The 15,446-nt window shown below is 37.6% G+C and overlaps 1 protein-coding gene across 4 annotated transcripts in view; it reads left to right on the top strand.

Annotated features, from left to right (window-relative positions):
* The window catches only part of NAV3 (neuron navigator 3), a 364,503-nt gene that overhangs the window by 205,814 nt on the left and 143,243 nt on the right, over positions 1-15,446 (top strand). For all 4 annotated transcript variants that reach the window (XM_060164531.1, XM_060164532.1, XM_060164530.1 and 1 more), the window contains exons 10-11: positions 5,343-5,451; positions 6,118-6,501. In XM_060164531.1, the coding sequence (XP_060020514.1) occupies positions 5,343-5,451; positions 6,118-6,501 (493 nt within the window). The remainder of the gene's footprint in view (positions 1-5,342; positions 5,452-6,117; positions 6,502-15,446) is intronic.

Below are 15,446 nucleotides of genomic sequence, written 5' to 3'. Positions count from 1 at the left end.
GTTTTTATTCTCTATGTAGACCCTCCTGTTACAAGAGGTTTTATGAGATTTTCTGGAATCTTAGTGAACCAGCTTTAGAAGAAGAAAGCTTAGAGAGACAGCAGAGGTGAATATCGCTCAATTTTTCTTGTTAGTTTAGCTTTAAAAGAGTAATGTTTCCACAGTTGCGGGAATAGTGATTTCTGAATCTGAATACACCAGGTGCTCAGACACTGAAGATTTACTTCTTCACCATTGTGTGCTTTCCGTGATGAACTGCTTCTCATAAAAAAAAAAAACAAAAAAACAAAAAAACTCTGCATGCAGTACAAAGGCAAGAGGGGGAGTCTTAATCCTTAAGAATCTTTTTTCGTTTCTTGATCCTCTGAAACGGTAGAATCAAATAATATTTGTCCTTTGCCTTGAAAATGGTAGCATTTATCTTGTTCTAAGTACCTCTTATGTAAGTATTTTCAAAGATATGACCAGAGTAAAGTCCCCTGAAAGCATGTGTTGGTTGTTCTGTTAAATTATAGCATGCTGTGGCTGGGTGTGTATATGACATACGCCTGTTTGTACATAAATAACTTGGAGCATTACTGTCAGAGGGTCATCTCTCAATAGGTGTCTGTGTATTCCATGGTTTTTAAACTGAGCATCTGCTAATTTATTTATGGGATTATTCTCCTTAAGGCTTTTTTCTCCCCCAGCATATGCCAGTATTCAAAGATGCAAATGAGAAAGTAAGAGGAAGAGTTTATTCAAATAGCTCTGATATGAATAATCATATCAGGATAATGAAGCATTGCAATGCAATTCCCTAAATAATGATGCATGTTAAGTTGGTAAATATATCCAAGCCCACAGCACACAAGAATTGCAGGATTTCTGCTACGTGCTTGACTAGGTTCTGCTTCTGACTCAAAATGGCTTCTTCCAAGTTAGTTTTTAGGCAGAGTTCCCTGAGTTCAACTCTTTATTCTTGGATATCCTAATAAATCAGACAGAGTAGGGTCTGTGCTATAACTATATAGGAGAATATTTAAAAGGTAGTGGTAAAGCTGTTAGCCATATTTTGCTATTTTTCCCCCAAAGTGTCTGGTTTAACCTGATGGGTTGAAAAATTTTCTATCCAACTCACCTTTGGGGTCATCCACAAAACTAGGGTGATTTCTCCAAATAAATCAGGCAGCTGTACTCTAAAAAATAACATTTGTAATATAGCTGGTGTAGAGGACATAATTCTCTGTGAATCAGGTTCATTCATATGTAATTTGATTTCCTCCTAAAAGATGACAAAGGCTGGCAGTGTTATTAATTACAGTGTGTGTAATTAAAGCTTGAAAAGTAAGGGCAGGACTGCACAGATTAAATGGTCTGTCTGCCATTAAGTAAAAACGCAAAAGCACCAAACTGAGCCTGTTACTCTGTCCTAATAGAAGAGATGTTACAAGCAAGGAGAAAGTAGTTTGCACTAATGTGAAAAACTCAAAGCAAATTGCAGAATATGCCGTTCTGGAAAATGTGTGTAAGCCCTTACTATTTTGTCTGACAGGAGGCTTCTTCCAGGAATAATAGCTGGCTTTGAGATTATAAAAGTGAAAGGGGATACATTTTTGTGACTAAATTTCTCATGTGCATTTTTCTGCTCACTTTTATTTGTTACTAAGTGTTTAATGGTATTTGCGCTTTTACATTTGGCCTTTTCACAGTTGTGATTCTCTCCCTGCCCCCATTTCTCTATTTATTTATGGGATTTGGATACAAATTTACAGGATATTTCAGGCTTGTGCAATCCTTAGGGGGAGTTGTAAGTGCATTTAACTTTATCTTGCCTTTCGTGGGTCATTGAGAACATTTGCTGCAAGAAATTTTGATTTGGTTATTATCTTTCCTGACATGAATGAGGCAGCAATTATGTTTTGCTCAGTAAGTGTTGGGAGGAAAAGATCCATTTGTCTGATTGTCATGAGTGGTGCAGTGTCATGAGTAGATGTCATGAGGAGAAAAAACAATGGAGAGAGAGAGAGTGATGGTTCTGAAACATGAGGGAAGCTGTATAAAGAAACAGTGGATTCAATTGGAAGAATCCAAGGATCTAAGATGCCTGTTGGATTGGAAGAAGGAAATTTAAAAGGAGATAAAGAAGGTGTTAAAAAATACTGAGTGAAATGGATGTCGGAAAATACACTGTTCTTAAAGTTTATGTAAAAAAGGTATTGAAAGTAATTCAAATATCAGTGTTACTAATATTATGCAATTGGCAAGTAGTTGAGATGCAGCTTGATTACAAAGTCAAAGTTCTCCCCAAAGGAAGGGGCTAGGAGATAGGAGATAGGGAGCTTGTAATGGTGTATTTTTGGAACTTGTGTAAGGGCAATGACTTGCCTTCCTTACTCCCTCCAATAAAAGTCATCTCAGCACTTTCTCCTTTAAGACTTTTCTCTTACCATCACTTAGAATCTTAAGGCTTCTCTACTGTGTGAAATCTTAGATAAACTACTGTATATTAGCTTTAATGTGTCTCTAGTTTGGTCTCATCCTTCACTGTTACTTTTGCCATTTTAAGTAAAATCTCTTCTTCACCTCTGCCTTTCCTTTGACTGTAATGATATTTTTTTCTGCCCTTCAAGATTTTCCTTACAAAGCCTTCTTTTTCTTTCAGCCTACTGCCAGATTGTTTGGAAATAAGAGGTAGACTTCTTTCTAGCCATTTCTCAAATATGCTGTGTTACATTTATGAGGAGAAGGATGGGAAGAATTTCCAGAGAAAATATAATTAGAGTCTTAAGGGTTATTAACAGTTCTGAAAAATAATGTTAATCTATGAGGTTAGAAATTGTATGACTTGAATTAGGGTTAGAAAAGTTGTGCCATGTACAACATATTCTTATTTCTTTTTTTTAATTTCTTTTTTTATTGAAATATAGTTGATTTACAATGTTGTGTTAATTTCAGGTGTACAGCAAAGTGATTCAGTTATACACGCACACACACATATATATTCTTTTCAGATCATTTTCCCATATAGGTTATTACTAAATATTGAGTATAGTTCCCTGTGCTATACAGTAAGTCCTTGTTGTTTATCTATTTTATATATAATAATGTGTATATATTACTCCCTCCTCTGCCACCTTTCCCCTTTGGTGACCATAAGTTTGTTTTCTCTGTCTGTGAGTCTGTTTCTGTTATATAAATAAGTTCATTTGTATCATTTTTTTAGATTCCACCTATAAGTGATATCATATGATATTTGTCTTTCTCTGTCTGACCTACTTCACTTAACATGATAATCTCTAGGTCCATCCATGTTGCTACAGATGGCATTATTTCATTCTTTTTTATGGCTGAGTAATATTCCATTTGTGTGTGTGTGTACACACACAGGGAAGTTAGGGAAGTTTTTCAGTACTTTCTAAATCTGAAATAATAATACAGTTATTAAGCACTTCAATCATTCAAATAATTGGTAAATTAAAAGGAAGAGATTTGCAGACTGGCAGCAGAGTGGTGGTTGTTTTGGCAACCATTCAAGATGAAAGATAATGAACAGTATAGTAGTGTTTGGCTGAAGAAGAAATTAGCATTTGTCTTTCTGAGTGGCTGCCATGGTAAAGTGATATAAAATTATTCATTTGGTTTCAGAGCCATTGCGACCCCTGGGTGGAAGTTAAATGGGGGCAAATCATTATTCGTCCTCAGAATTGTTTTTATAATGAGACCTAATTGGCCTAATATTGGAAAGAGTCACCTCTTACTGGAGAGGAGGAAGCCTTTCCAATCTTGGCAATTTTAGGCAGAGACCCATGGCCACCTCGCTAGTGACACAAAGAGTTTTCCCTCATTGGCTGAGAGGTGAGGCAAGACAGTCTCTGAAGTCCCCATCAACTCTAAGATTCTACTATAGATGTTAAATGTGTGCATCTGTTATGTGTGGTTTTTTTTTTAACCTGGCGTGAATATTGTGGAAGAAGAATGAACAGGTTGAATATCTCCCTGTATTCTTAAAACTGATGGTAGATATGCATCTTGACTTGTCTATGTGACAGTTTTCATACTGGAATTTAATACATGCCATTTTCTACCATCACTTTTCCTTCTTTTTTTCTCTTCCTTCCATCCCTTCTGCATTCCTTTCCCTTCCCTACCATCCCCTCCTTTGCCATCCTCTTCCTTTTCTTTCTTTCCTATACCTTCTCACCCCTTAATCCATTCATTCCCCTTCCTTCCTTCCCTTTTTTTATTCCTTCTTTCTTTTTATTTAAAATTCCTCGGGCTTCCCTGGTGGCGCAGTGGTTGAGAGTCCGCCTGCCGATGCAGGGGACGCGGGTTCGTGCCTCGGTCCGGGAAGATCCCACATGCCGCGGAGCGGCTGGGCCCGTGAGCCATGGCCGCTGAGCCTGCGCGTCCGGAGCCTGTGCTCCGCAACGGGAGAGGCCACAACAGTGAGAGGCCCGCGTACCGCAAAAAAAAAAAAAAATTCCTCATCACTGGACATCCTCCTGAGTCCAAATTGAACAGAATTAAGACTATGTTTCCTCTCCTTCCTTTCCATGTTGTTCTTACTATCCAGATTCACCAGTTTCAATGGCCACTGGCCTGGGAATTATTACATGGCCATAAACAAAATGGTTTAATGGCACCTCTGCCCCCAAATGACAGATAGAGGTTGAACAAGGCCAACAGTTGTCACCCTGGCAGAGCTGTTTATTTTATGTGTAGACTTATTACTGCATTAGATGCCTAAGACTTTACTGGCGCTCTGGTGTCACATGTGGATATTTTGGTTCCCTGTAGAAAGTGGAGAAATAGTTTAAAATAAAGCTATCCAATTCTTGGATCTTGGTTCATGAGTCTAATAAAATAAAAGACTTAAAAAGGTATTGCTTCTATGAGAAAAGGCCTCTGTCTGATCCCCCAGAGTATAAATGTATACTTGCTACATAAGTCAAGTTTGTCTCAGCTATTCTGAGCACACTTTGAAATAGGTGATTATGAAAGTAATTAGGATCCAGATAGTTTCAGATATTTAAATTAAGCTTAGAAACATGGAGCACTGTACAGTATATTTCCAAATGACTCTCTCATTTTGCAATGATTAAGGTCATAGACCTACGAAATACTGTTGTATTATCACCACTTCAGATTATTACTTGTAACATTACATTTGTTTCTATTCACATTTTATTTGTAGAAAAAAATTATAATTTCAGATAATAATAGTCATTTGGAATTTTCTACCTATTATTTTACTTTTGCGAAAAGGAACTCATATCTATATCTATATTATAATTATTCAGATTATTCACAGGACAGTAAATGGCATGAATAAAAAACTTATTATTATGTTACTTTTCTAGGTGAAGACCCTGAAACAAGAAGAATGAGAACAGTTAAAAATATAGCAGATTTGAGGCAGAATTTAGAAGAGACTATGTCCAGTCTTCGTGGGACCCAGATAAGTCACAGGTCTTCTTCAATTCTGCCTATTTGGGGGCCAATAAAGAAAAAATTACAATTAAGCATTTAACTTCTTGTAATGATAAAGAAGGAATTTTAGTTTTCCTTTACTATTTTCTCACTTAAATTTTATATGACAGTGAACTGGTGACTTCTCAGCCCTACCCAGTGATTTTTTCTCCTATCCATCTCTTCTTCAGTATAATTTTCCATTTAAACTGAATTAGCTACTGAAACTAACACCATCACTGCTAAATGGATTTTCACGCCTGCCTCAAATAACAACGGTGGAAGTTGTAATTAAAATGCATCTGAGGAGAGGTGGTAGAGAGTCTTTCAAACATAATTGTAGTTAACTTCCAGAAAAGTTCTGGGAAGGCTACAATGGGTTAAATTAAGGGTTGGTTGAGAATGTGAAACAATATTTTGTTTTATCCAAAATGTAATGATAGCGTTTCTTTTGAAAGCAAAAAATCTGTGATGAATGCCCCTTCCTACATTTTGATACCTGCAGAGGTGTTTAGAATCTCAAAATGAATGTATAATTTGACTTTCATGAAAATGGACATACTTCTAAGAAATGACTCTCAACTGTAGGCGTTCCTGTCTTCATGCATTCTGGGTCTATGGCCCCAGGTGAACAGAATATAGTGATTTCTCTATTTTATTTGACAGCACCCTGGAGACAACATTTGACAGCACTGTGACAACGGAAGTGAATGGCAGGACTATACCCAACTTGACAGGTCGACCCACTCCCATGACCTGGAGGTTGGGCCAGGCATGTCCTAGACTTCAGGCTGGAGATGCTCCTTCCCTGGGTGCTGGCTACCCTCGCAGCAGTACCAGTCGTTTCATCCACACAGACCCCTCCAGGTTCATGTACACTACGCCTCTCCGTCGAGCTGCTGTCTCTCGGCTGGGAAACATGTCACAGATTGACATGAGTGAGAAAGCAAGCAGTGACCTGGACATGTCTTCTGAAGTCGATGTTGGTGGATATATGAGTGATGGTGATATCCTTGGGAAAAGTCTCAGAGCTGATGACATCAACAGCGGGTAAGTGGCCCTGGGCCCCGGTCTCTAACAGAATTGCGTAAAGAGAGGTGGTCTACTACAATGCAGTAGCTGTAGGAAGGGGATATAGGTTAGTTAATAAAGTCATTAGAAAATGTGAGAAATCTAAGGTTATTTGGGGGTATTTCAGCCTTCTCTTCTAATCATTCATGAACCGTAAAATGTCCAAAATTTCAGTAAAGTCTTTTCATTATAATCCATTAACTTTTTCTATTGTTAGTTCAGAGAAACACATGTGCCCTGTGTTTTTCAGAGCGATTTTCACATGCTTCTTAAATAACAGATTTTGTAGTGAAGGACGTGGGAAGGAGATAGGAGGAGTTCTGCTGAGCTGCTTGATTTTTTTTTGGCTTGTCAAAGCTGCCTGTAACTGCTTTGAGGAACACAGATTTTCTAGCATTCTTCAATTATATACCTCCAATCTAACTTGAGAGAAAATCATTTTAGATCTGAAAATTTCAATCTATTTATTCTCTTTTGATGGCATCAGACTTTTTGTATTAACCCCTGCTTTCCTTCTGTTTTCTGTTACATTCCAAAAAGAGTTGTGATTATAAAACTCTCAAAAGCATTTTGGCAATTTGGAATATTTAGTTCAATCTGAGGATGAGCCCCAATGGAGGAAATAGGATATTCAATTAAAACTGCTTCTATTAAGAACTGTAGTTGACATGTTGAAAATTTATTACCTACTTCACTCTTTTTAAGTGCTTTAAGGACATTAATTCATTTAACCCCCTCCCCGCCACCAACCCTTATGAGGTAAGTATTTTTATACCTGTTTTACAGATAAGGAAACTGATCCCACTTGGCCCCAACTGTATTAAAGCTAAGCAAAGACTAGACTTGCATTAGGACTCAGATACATCTGACTTCAAAACCTAGGCTCTATAATAAAAGGAAAAGCTTCCCAACTAACTTTATCTATATTTTTCATGCGAGTCCAGGTTTTTACCTCTTCTTTGTCCTTATGCATCTGAGAGGACTGGTCTCTGAAATCATTCTTCTGTACAAGTAACCTTTCCTGACTTCAGTCATGAAAAGCTTGTTTGAATGGGAACAAGACCTTAAAAAGTACAAAAAAGCTTTTGATCAGACTTAACAGCTCTGCTTTGATATCCTGATACCCACCAGTTCATTCCTGGTGGCCACCTTCTCTGAGTTTCTAAAGGTCTACAATTAGGGAGTCAGGTTATTGTTAATTAGGGTAGGAAGCAGTTGAGTTGCCCCTGGAGTTGGAGTGTCTCAATTAAGTTTCTTTCTACCATTTTCTATCTGCCAACTCCTTGAGAGCTTAATGTATCCAAATTCCTTTCCATAATAAGGATAAAATTGCAAAATCTTCATGAAATTGTTAAGAATGAAGAAAATAACCCACAAAATTGCACTTAGCACAAAGCCTGTCACAATATGTGTTCAGTAAATTATCATCATCATCACAATTACATTTTTATCACTAATAATTATTAACCTAATGATTAATAACCTAATAATCATAGGATATGATCTTATATAGGAGATAGTAGAAATTATGAGAGGTGTGAAGAATCCTGGGAAAAGAATAGAGAAGAGAGATCATGAGCTGAATTATGTATGTGTGTATGTATGTATGTGTTCAAAAATATTTGTTGCATTCTTCCTATGTGCCAAGCAACATTCTAGGCACTGTGTGTTCAGTGGTGAACAATATAGACACAGTACTGGCCCACATATACTCACGTTAGTGTTTTTATATTTTTATAGTTGCTCATTTATTCAATAAATGAATAGTAATATGTGTACATATGTATGTACGTGTGTATGTATATACATTCTTAGATAAGGGGTTTTTGAAAGTCATTTTTTAAAAAACTGAGTTCTGCTTATAGTAGTATATTTCACCAGCATACCTATAGTCAGGAGCATTTTGTATTTTCCAGGACTCTAGCGGTATTAGGCAACTAACTTCTGTAACACAGAAATCTCAAAATCTCGGTAACTTAACACAAAGAAGTTAATTCCTCCTTCACATAAAACCCCTCCTAGTGTTTCTGATCATCAGTTAGGAACTAAGATGGATGGTAGGTAACTCTGCTATTATCCAGACTGCCGACGTCACCCGGGGTGTTGATTTCAACAGACCGATGACAAAAGAGAGAAAGAACCATGGTGTAAGAATAGTTCATATGTACCAGGTCTGCAAGTGGGGGTTATGACTTCTACCCACATTTCCTTACCCAGAACTGCTGCAGCCCCATCTCACTGACAGCAAGGCCAGGAACCAATGTTCATCTTTGTGCCCAGGAGGAAGAGGAAATTGGTTTGATGAGAGCTGGCTAGTCTCTGCAGAACTAATGAGAGATTTTTAAGATACTGGTATATTCTTTGTACTTCCTACTTGTTTCCTGCCTCACTGGAAACCTGATTCTCACGTCTGTTCTCCAGTTTTGTTCTCTGTTGGCCTTTCAGAGGAGGTCTTGAATAGTCCCACAAATGAGTCCATGTAAGAACGCATTAGTGGTCTGCATGCTTTGTGTTGAGTCTTTCATACTCAGTGTCTAAAGCAGAAGAAGAAGAAAAAAAAAAACTAAGTAAAAATAACACAAATCCTATTTGAAAACTTCCTCTGATGATGTTTACCTGCTTGGCCTTATACATGTTCTCTTTCCCATGATAGAGTACAGGACACTGAAATTTAAAGAATGACTCAGAGTTCTGTCCCCTGGATGGAGCATGACTAGACGTGGTCAGCAGGCAGTGTCACCGGTCTCAGCTCAAGGGTGACTGGGGTGTTATGGGGAGGACACCCAGGATATGCTGTACTTCCTCATTGCTCACCAGCAGATGTAGTGTACCATTGTCAACATCAGTGGGATGCAGCCCGATTTGTCAGCCTAAAGTTAAAAGATAGGAAGATATCCCAGGGGAATTTTAATTTGATGTTTTCTTTAAGAAAAAAGGGCATAGAAAAGTCTGTGCTACAATTCACGAAAAAAATTGAATCACAAAGTTAACTGTCTGTTCCCAATTTTTTAAAGTATGTTTTAGTGATTAAAGGGACAAAAAAGGCTCAAAAGACAAAGCAATGAATGAAGATGTTTAATCTTGGATATTCTTCTCATGCAAGAAGGAATGTCATGAAGTAAATGGGAAAGGAGTTTCATTTTTTTTGTTGTTGTTGTGGTACGCGGGCCTCTCACTGTTGTGTTCTCTCCCATTGAGGAGCACAGGCTCCGGATGCGCAGGCTCAGCGGCCATGGCTCACGGGCCCAGCCGCTCCGCGGCATGTGGGATCTTCCTGGACCGGGGCACGAACCCGTGTCCCCTGCATCGGCAGGTGGACTCTCAACCACTGCCCCACCAGGGAAGCCCGAGTTTCATTTTTTTCACATACTTCAGGTAGAACTCAGAAAATTAGTTAATCGGCATTCTGAGAATTCGAGATTTCTTGAAGCATGCAAAGGCTTATCTCTTTCTTCTCTTCCAAAAATTACTTTAAGCACTTGGGAATGTGAATCTGCCAGTAATTAGGAATTAGTCAGAGGAAGGCTTCTTACTTATAATGAATCTCTTTGAAAAAGTCTCCATGTGTAAAGCAAAAAAAAGGAACATCCTGGAAAACTGGGGGAACAGTTACATATTTTAATTGGGTGGAAATTGAAGTTATCTGCAGGTGTCACAGTGATAAATAGTTGGGCCAAGAATATAACCTAAAATCCTGCTTTAAATGGCCCAAACGCAAAGTGATTTAATTCTGGAGAATGACACTTTTTAAAAGGGAAGTGGATACTTTAATGCTGCTTTAATCCCCTGATGCTCCCACAATTCTGCTTTAGGAAACTTTGTGATAACTGAAGCGTTCAAGACATTGGGAAGGGCAGGGTTACTTGAGTTGGGTTAAAAGGATGTACATGGGAAACCACATATTCCTAATCACAATGCTTCTATTCATTTCATATTCAAGATATGAGAGTTATTTTTAGTGAATGTAGAAATGCTAATGGAAAAAATAGCCAGTAACGTTAGTCGACACTTATATAGCACTTATTATGTGCTAGGTCACCATAACTGTAAGAGATAAGCATATCATTACTATCTCCATTTTACAGATGAAACAACTGAGGCATGGGTAGGTTAAGTAACTTTAGGTAGAACTCAGAAAGTTAGTTCATTGGCATTCTGAGAATTCAGACTTTCTTGATGCATGCAGTGCTGGACTTGAACTTAAAAGCAGTCTGGCTCCAGTCTGCACTCTTAACCATCTTGACATACTGACCCTGTGAAGTTGTCTACATGTCTACTTGCCCACATTTCTCTCCTAGGAGTTGATTTTTACAAACAAACATAACAGAGCTTCACAGCAATCATTCATTATTAGTATAGTTTTCTTAGCTAGCTAGCACCTTTGATCAAGGGGACAATCCTTAATATTATCTGTGTTCATGATCTGTGTTCTAAGCGCTGAACTAAAGTTCCTTAGAGGTTGAAAACACACACACACATTTTAGATGCCCTGTGTTTTCATGTCATAACGAATAGCTAATTGTTATATACAGTTTCTGATATAAGATATTGAATGTAAAAACAGAATTCTAGGAAGCTATGGTAGGGGCATAGGTGAATCTTTCCAAATACCCACAAAAATAGACAAAACAACTAGATAGCAAAACCACGGGGAAAAACCATGATCGTTGTTGAAAAAAGATGATGACAAGGTATCACCTCAAACCCCAGGTATAAGCAGTGAAGGACAAACAGTCAAGAGCCAAAGGAGCAGAATGATATCAGCATCTGTGTACGAAGAAACAGAAGGTAGTAGTGGGGTGTCTGATGACACTGAGAACAGAAGAACCACAAAATTGCCAAGAGAAACTGACTAGAAAACACACAGGGCTTATCTGAAGATAGCAGCTGAAGCTGGGAAGGTTTTGACCACTTGACCAGCCAGAGACAGTAAGGGCTGAAGGTCACATCTGAAGGGAGTGGAGCAATCTTGTCCCCATGTATTCATTAAACTCTCCAGCCACAGCTCCCTTCCAGGACAGGACCCCACACTGAGGGAAAGCTTCCAGGAGTAGAAGCAGACTGAACAGGATGTAGCAATAAAAGTGAAGATAGAGAAGGTCCAGATAAAAGTGGGAGATGGGAACAGAGTCCAAAAATCTCAAAAAAGCTAATTATCACATTCTAAAACACTACACAAAAATAACAGAAGCATTTACCGTGTGTGGTTAGAAAGGTATCTAGATCAAGTTTCTTTTTATTCTGAAGAATTAATTTCACATAAAAATAAGTAAGAGAAAAATGTCAGGATAAAACCCCACATAAGCCACAAACATATACAAGACGTACAACTAATAAAGGTATACTATCAATGGGGAAAGAAAAAAATAAAACTAAATATAGAATCCAATAGAAAAATGAGCAAAAGTCATAAACAGACATTTCACAGACAAAACATAAATGGCCTATAACAAAGTAAAAATTTGATCAACCTGCTTGGTAATCTGGAACTTGTAAATTAAAGCCAACATGAGAATTCTTATTCATAGACAAGTAGAAGTTTATTCTGAAAATGTTTTGAAAACTCTTTGGCATTGACTAGTAGGGTTTGAATATGTGCATGTATCCCTTTTGACCCAATGATTCCTCTCCTAGATAGAGACCTTTGACAAGCTCTTGCCTGTGAGCATAAAGAAATGTGCATATACAGATGTTCATGGCAGAGTTGTTTGTAACAGCAAAAAATCTAAAAACAGCTCAAATGTCTGTAATAGTCAAACAGATAAATAGACTAGTGTGCTTGTAAAACAAAGCTGTATAACACTAACATTAAAAATGCAATAATACATATCGAGATAGATGATTTGCAAAAATGTAACTTAGAGTGAAGGAAATAAGTCACAAAAGAATATATACAGTGTGATTCAATATATATGAAGTTCACATGCATGAGATGCTAAACAGTGTATTTTTAGGAATATATGCCCATGTGGTTAAACCGTAAAGGAATGCTTAACACAAAATCCAGGGCAATAGATATCTCTAGAAGGGAGGTTTAGAAATGTAGGACTGGAATGAGCCTATATGGTCACTGAAGAAACTGGAAATGTTCTCTTTCTGAAGCCAGGTTATGGGTACATGAAAACTGATATTATTTTTTAATTATTTAATGTGTACTGTTACGTTTTATACTCTTGCAAAAATATGATGTATTTAAATATGAAGCTTTTTTTGAAAAAGCATGGAGTTGCTGTGGAGGTGGAATTGTATGTATTTATGTTGATTCAGAAAATGAGATTGAATAGCATACAAAAAGAAGATGTTTATAGTTTCTTCCTATTTCAGTGAATTCCAGACATAATGAGAACAGTGATGTTGATTCACAGGTCTGAACAGACTCCATCCTGTAGTAATTGAGGGTGGTGAGTGACATGAAGAAAGTCACTTACCTAGATTGTTAACTAGGCGGATGGTGTGTTTCCCTATAACTGTATTAGTATATACAAAAGGAGCACGAGCTTTAGTGGTAAAGGCAATATATGGTCTGTTTATGCTGTATTTGAGGTGGTTATGGGAAATCCACGCATCTGTGCACAGGAAGCAGTTTAATATCTCATTCTAGCACAGGGTGGAGCACTATGGCCTGGAAATATTAATATGGAAAACACACACCTAAAGAAAATGTGCCAAAGTATGCAGTTTTTCTACAACAGAAGGAAGACGAGAGATGGCAGTGGAAGGGAGGAAGAGTTAGAAATGCTCTGGGAGACTATTGCGTTTTTTATGTGAATCATCTTATAGCTTATGGAATTTGAACATGGCTAAAATTATCCTAAGACTTCCATAGTTTGAGAGATTTTACTTTCTGTCAGTAACCTTCACAAATTTCCTTTGCAACTTTTTGTTTGTACCAATCATCCTGTGACTATTACGTCTTAAACTCATCTTAGCTTATGGTTTAGAAGTTCAGGTATAACATTATTAGGAAATCTTTTTTTTAAATTTTACATTATTCCTTCAAAATGATCTCCTAACATTTATATTTCCTGGATTGTAGCAATTTTTTCTAGAGGAACTATGAAATGCATGTTATTTTAGATTTTTAAATGCTTCAGAAAAACTGAAAAGAAGGAAGAATTTTCAAGAAAAAAATTTAAATGAGAAATTTGCTTGTGTGATGCCCATATATATTTTTCAAATAACAAACTTTTCTGTTATGAAAATGCCCTACCAACATTCCAATGCGACAGTGTCTGTAAACAGAGGAAATAGACACTGATGACTATTTTTGGTTCAATTAATACCTGTTGTAAACTTATTTGATATTACCTGGAAAATCCCAGGGTCAAAGGAAAATGAGTATCCTTTGAAATGCTTCCTAAAAAAGTTGGGTTTTTTTCTTAATTCATTGAAATTTTAAAGTTGTTTTTTTCTTTGTAAAATTAGTTTTCAAAGCATTTAACCTTTGTCTGTAGAACTTACTCTTCTGTAAGCACTGAATAATTGAAAGCTTATGTTTCTAATAGAAGTCATCTTCCATCTTATTTCTTGTTTACATGCATCACCATTATGGCTAAAGTGCTGAGATCTGCTGTCATGGTTTCTTCCTGCAGTGGGGAGGCCTTTTAAATTCAGCTGAACAAATGTTTAATATATTTGTTGGTACCAAACTATATACAAAACACTTCACTAAACACGTTTAGAGATACACCAATGAATAAGACAGACCAATAAGATGTAAAACTTAACATGTATACATTGTTTTAACTTCCTCCTGAGGTTAAGTTTAGGATCAAGCATATTGATAGTTTTTTTAAAAAGGAGTCTCTCACTTATCTGGAGAGAACATTTCTGCCATCCCCAAACTTTTAAAACACAGTTTCAGGGCTTCCCTAGTGGCGCAGTGGTTAAGAATCTGCCTGCCAATGCAGGGAACACGGGTCCGAGCCCTGGTCCAGAAAGATCCCACATGCCGCGGAGCAACTAAGCCCGTGCGCCACAACTACTGAGCCTGCGCTCTAGAGCCCATGAGCCACAACTACTGAAGCCCACGCGCCTAGAGCCCATGCTCTGCAACAAGAGAAGGCACCGCAATGAGAAGCCTGCACACCGCAACAAATAGCAGCTCCCGCTCACAGCAGCTAGAGAAAGCCCGTGCACAGCAACGAAGACCCAACACAGCCAAAAATAAAATAAAATAGAAAAATTTTTTTAAAAAATTCAAAAGGAGAGTGAATGAGAAAAATGTTTTTCACTAAACACTTTATCAGGAATTTCATATACTTCACCTTAAGAAAAGAAGCAATAAAAATATTTAGAAGTGGGCTTCCCTGGTGGCGCAGTGGTTTGAGAGTCCGCCTGCTGATGCAGGGGACACGGGTTCGTGCCCCAGTCTGGGAAGATCCCACATGCCGCGGAGCGGCTGGGCCCGTGAGCCATGGCCGCTGAGCCTGCGCGTCCAGAGCCTGTGCTCCGCAATGGGAGAGGCCACAGCAGTGCGAGGCCCGCGTACCGCAAAAAAAAAAAAAAAAGATAAGAAATTGGAAGTAAGAGTAAACAATAGAATACTGACAGCATCAATATGGCAGCTGACAAATTAAAAAGTACGAAGGACAAATATCCTTTAATCTTTAATTGTCTCATTTAGTATCACTGTATATGATACAGGAAATTGATGCTCATAATCATGAATTAGTTATCAAAAAAAGTTGTCATATCTAGTATTCCATTTAAAAGAGTATGTCAGTCTTCAGCACATTTTGGAATCAAAGTACTCTTTTTTTGTTCTAATTTTGGTGGGATTAAATTCTTTGGTTATCAGGAAAATTAACCATGTAGAGTACCTTATGAGGATAATACAGCATGACTTTTTGTTTTGTGTATAAAATTCATATATTTCCTTTTAAACATGTTGGGAGAGACTTTGTGAATAACAAGTCACTATT

Source organism: Lagenorhynchus albirostris, chromosome 11, assembly GCF_949774975.1.
Source record: "Lagenorhynchus albirostris chromosome 11, mLagAlb1.1, whole genome shotgun sequence".
Classification (NCBI taxonomy): domain Eukaryota; kingdom Metazoa; phylum Chordata; class Mammalia; order Artiodactyla; family Delphinidae; genus Lagenorhynchus; species Lagenorhynchus albirostris.
Note: the sequence above shows the minus strand (reverse complement) of the source record. Positions and strands in the feature narration are given on the sequence as shown.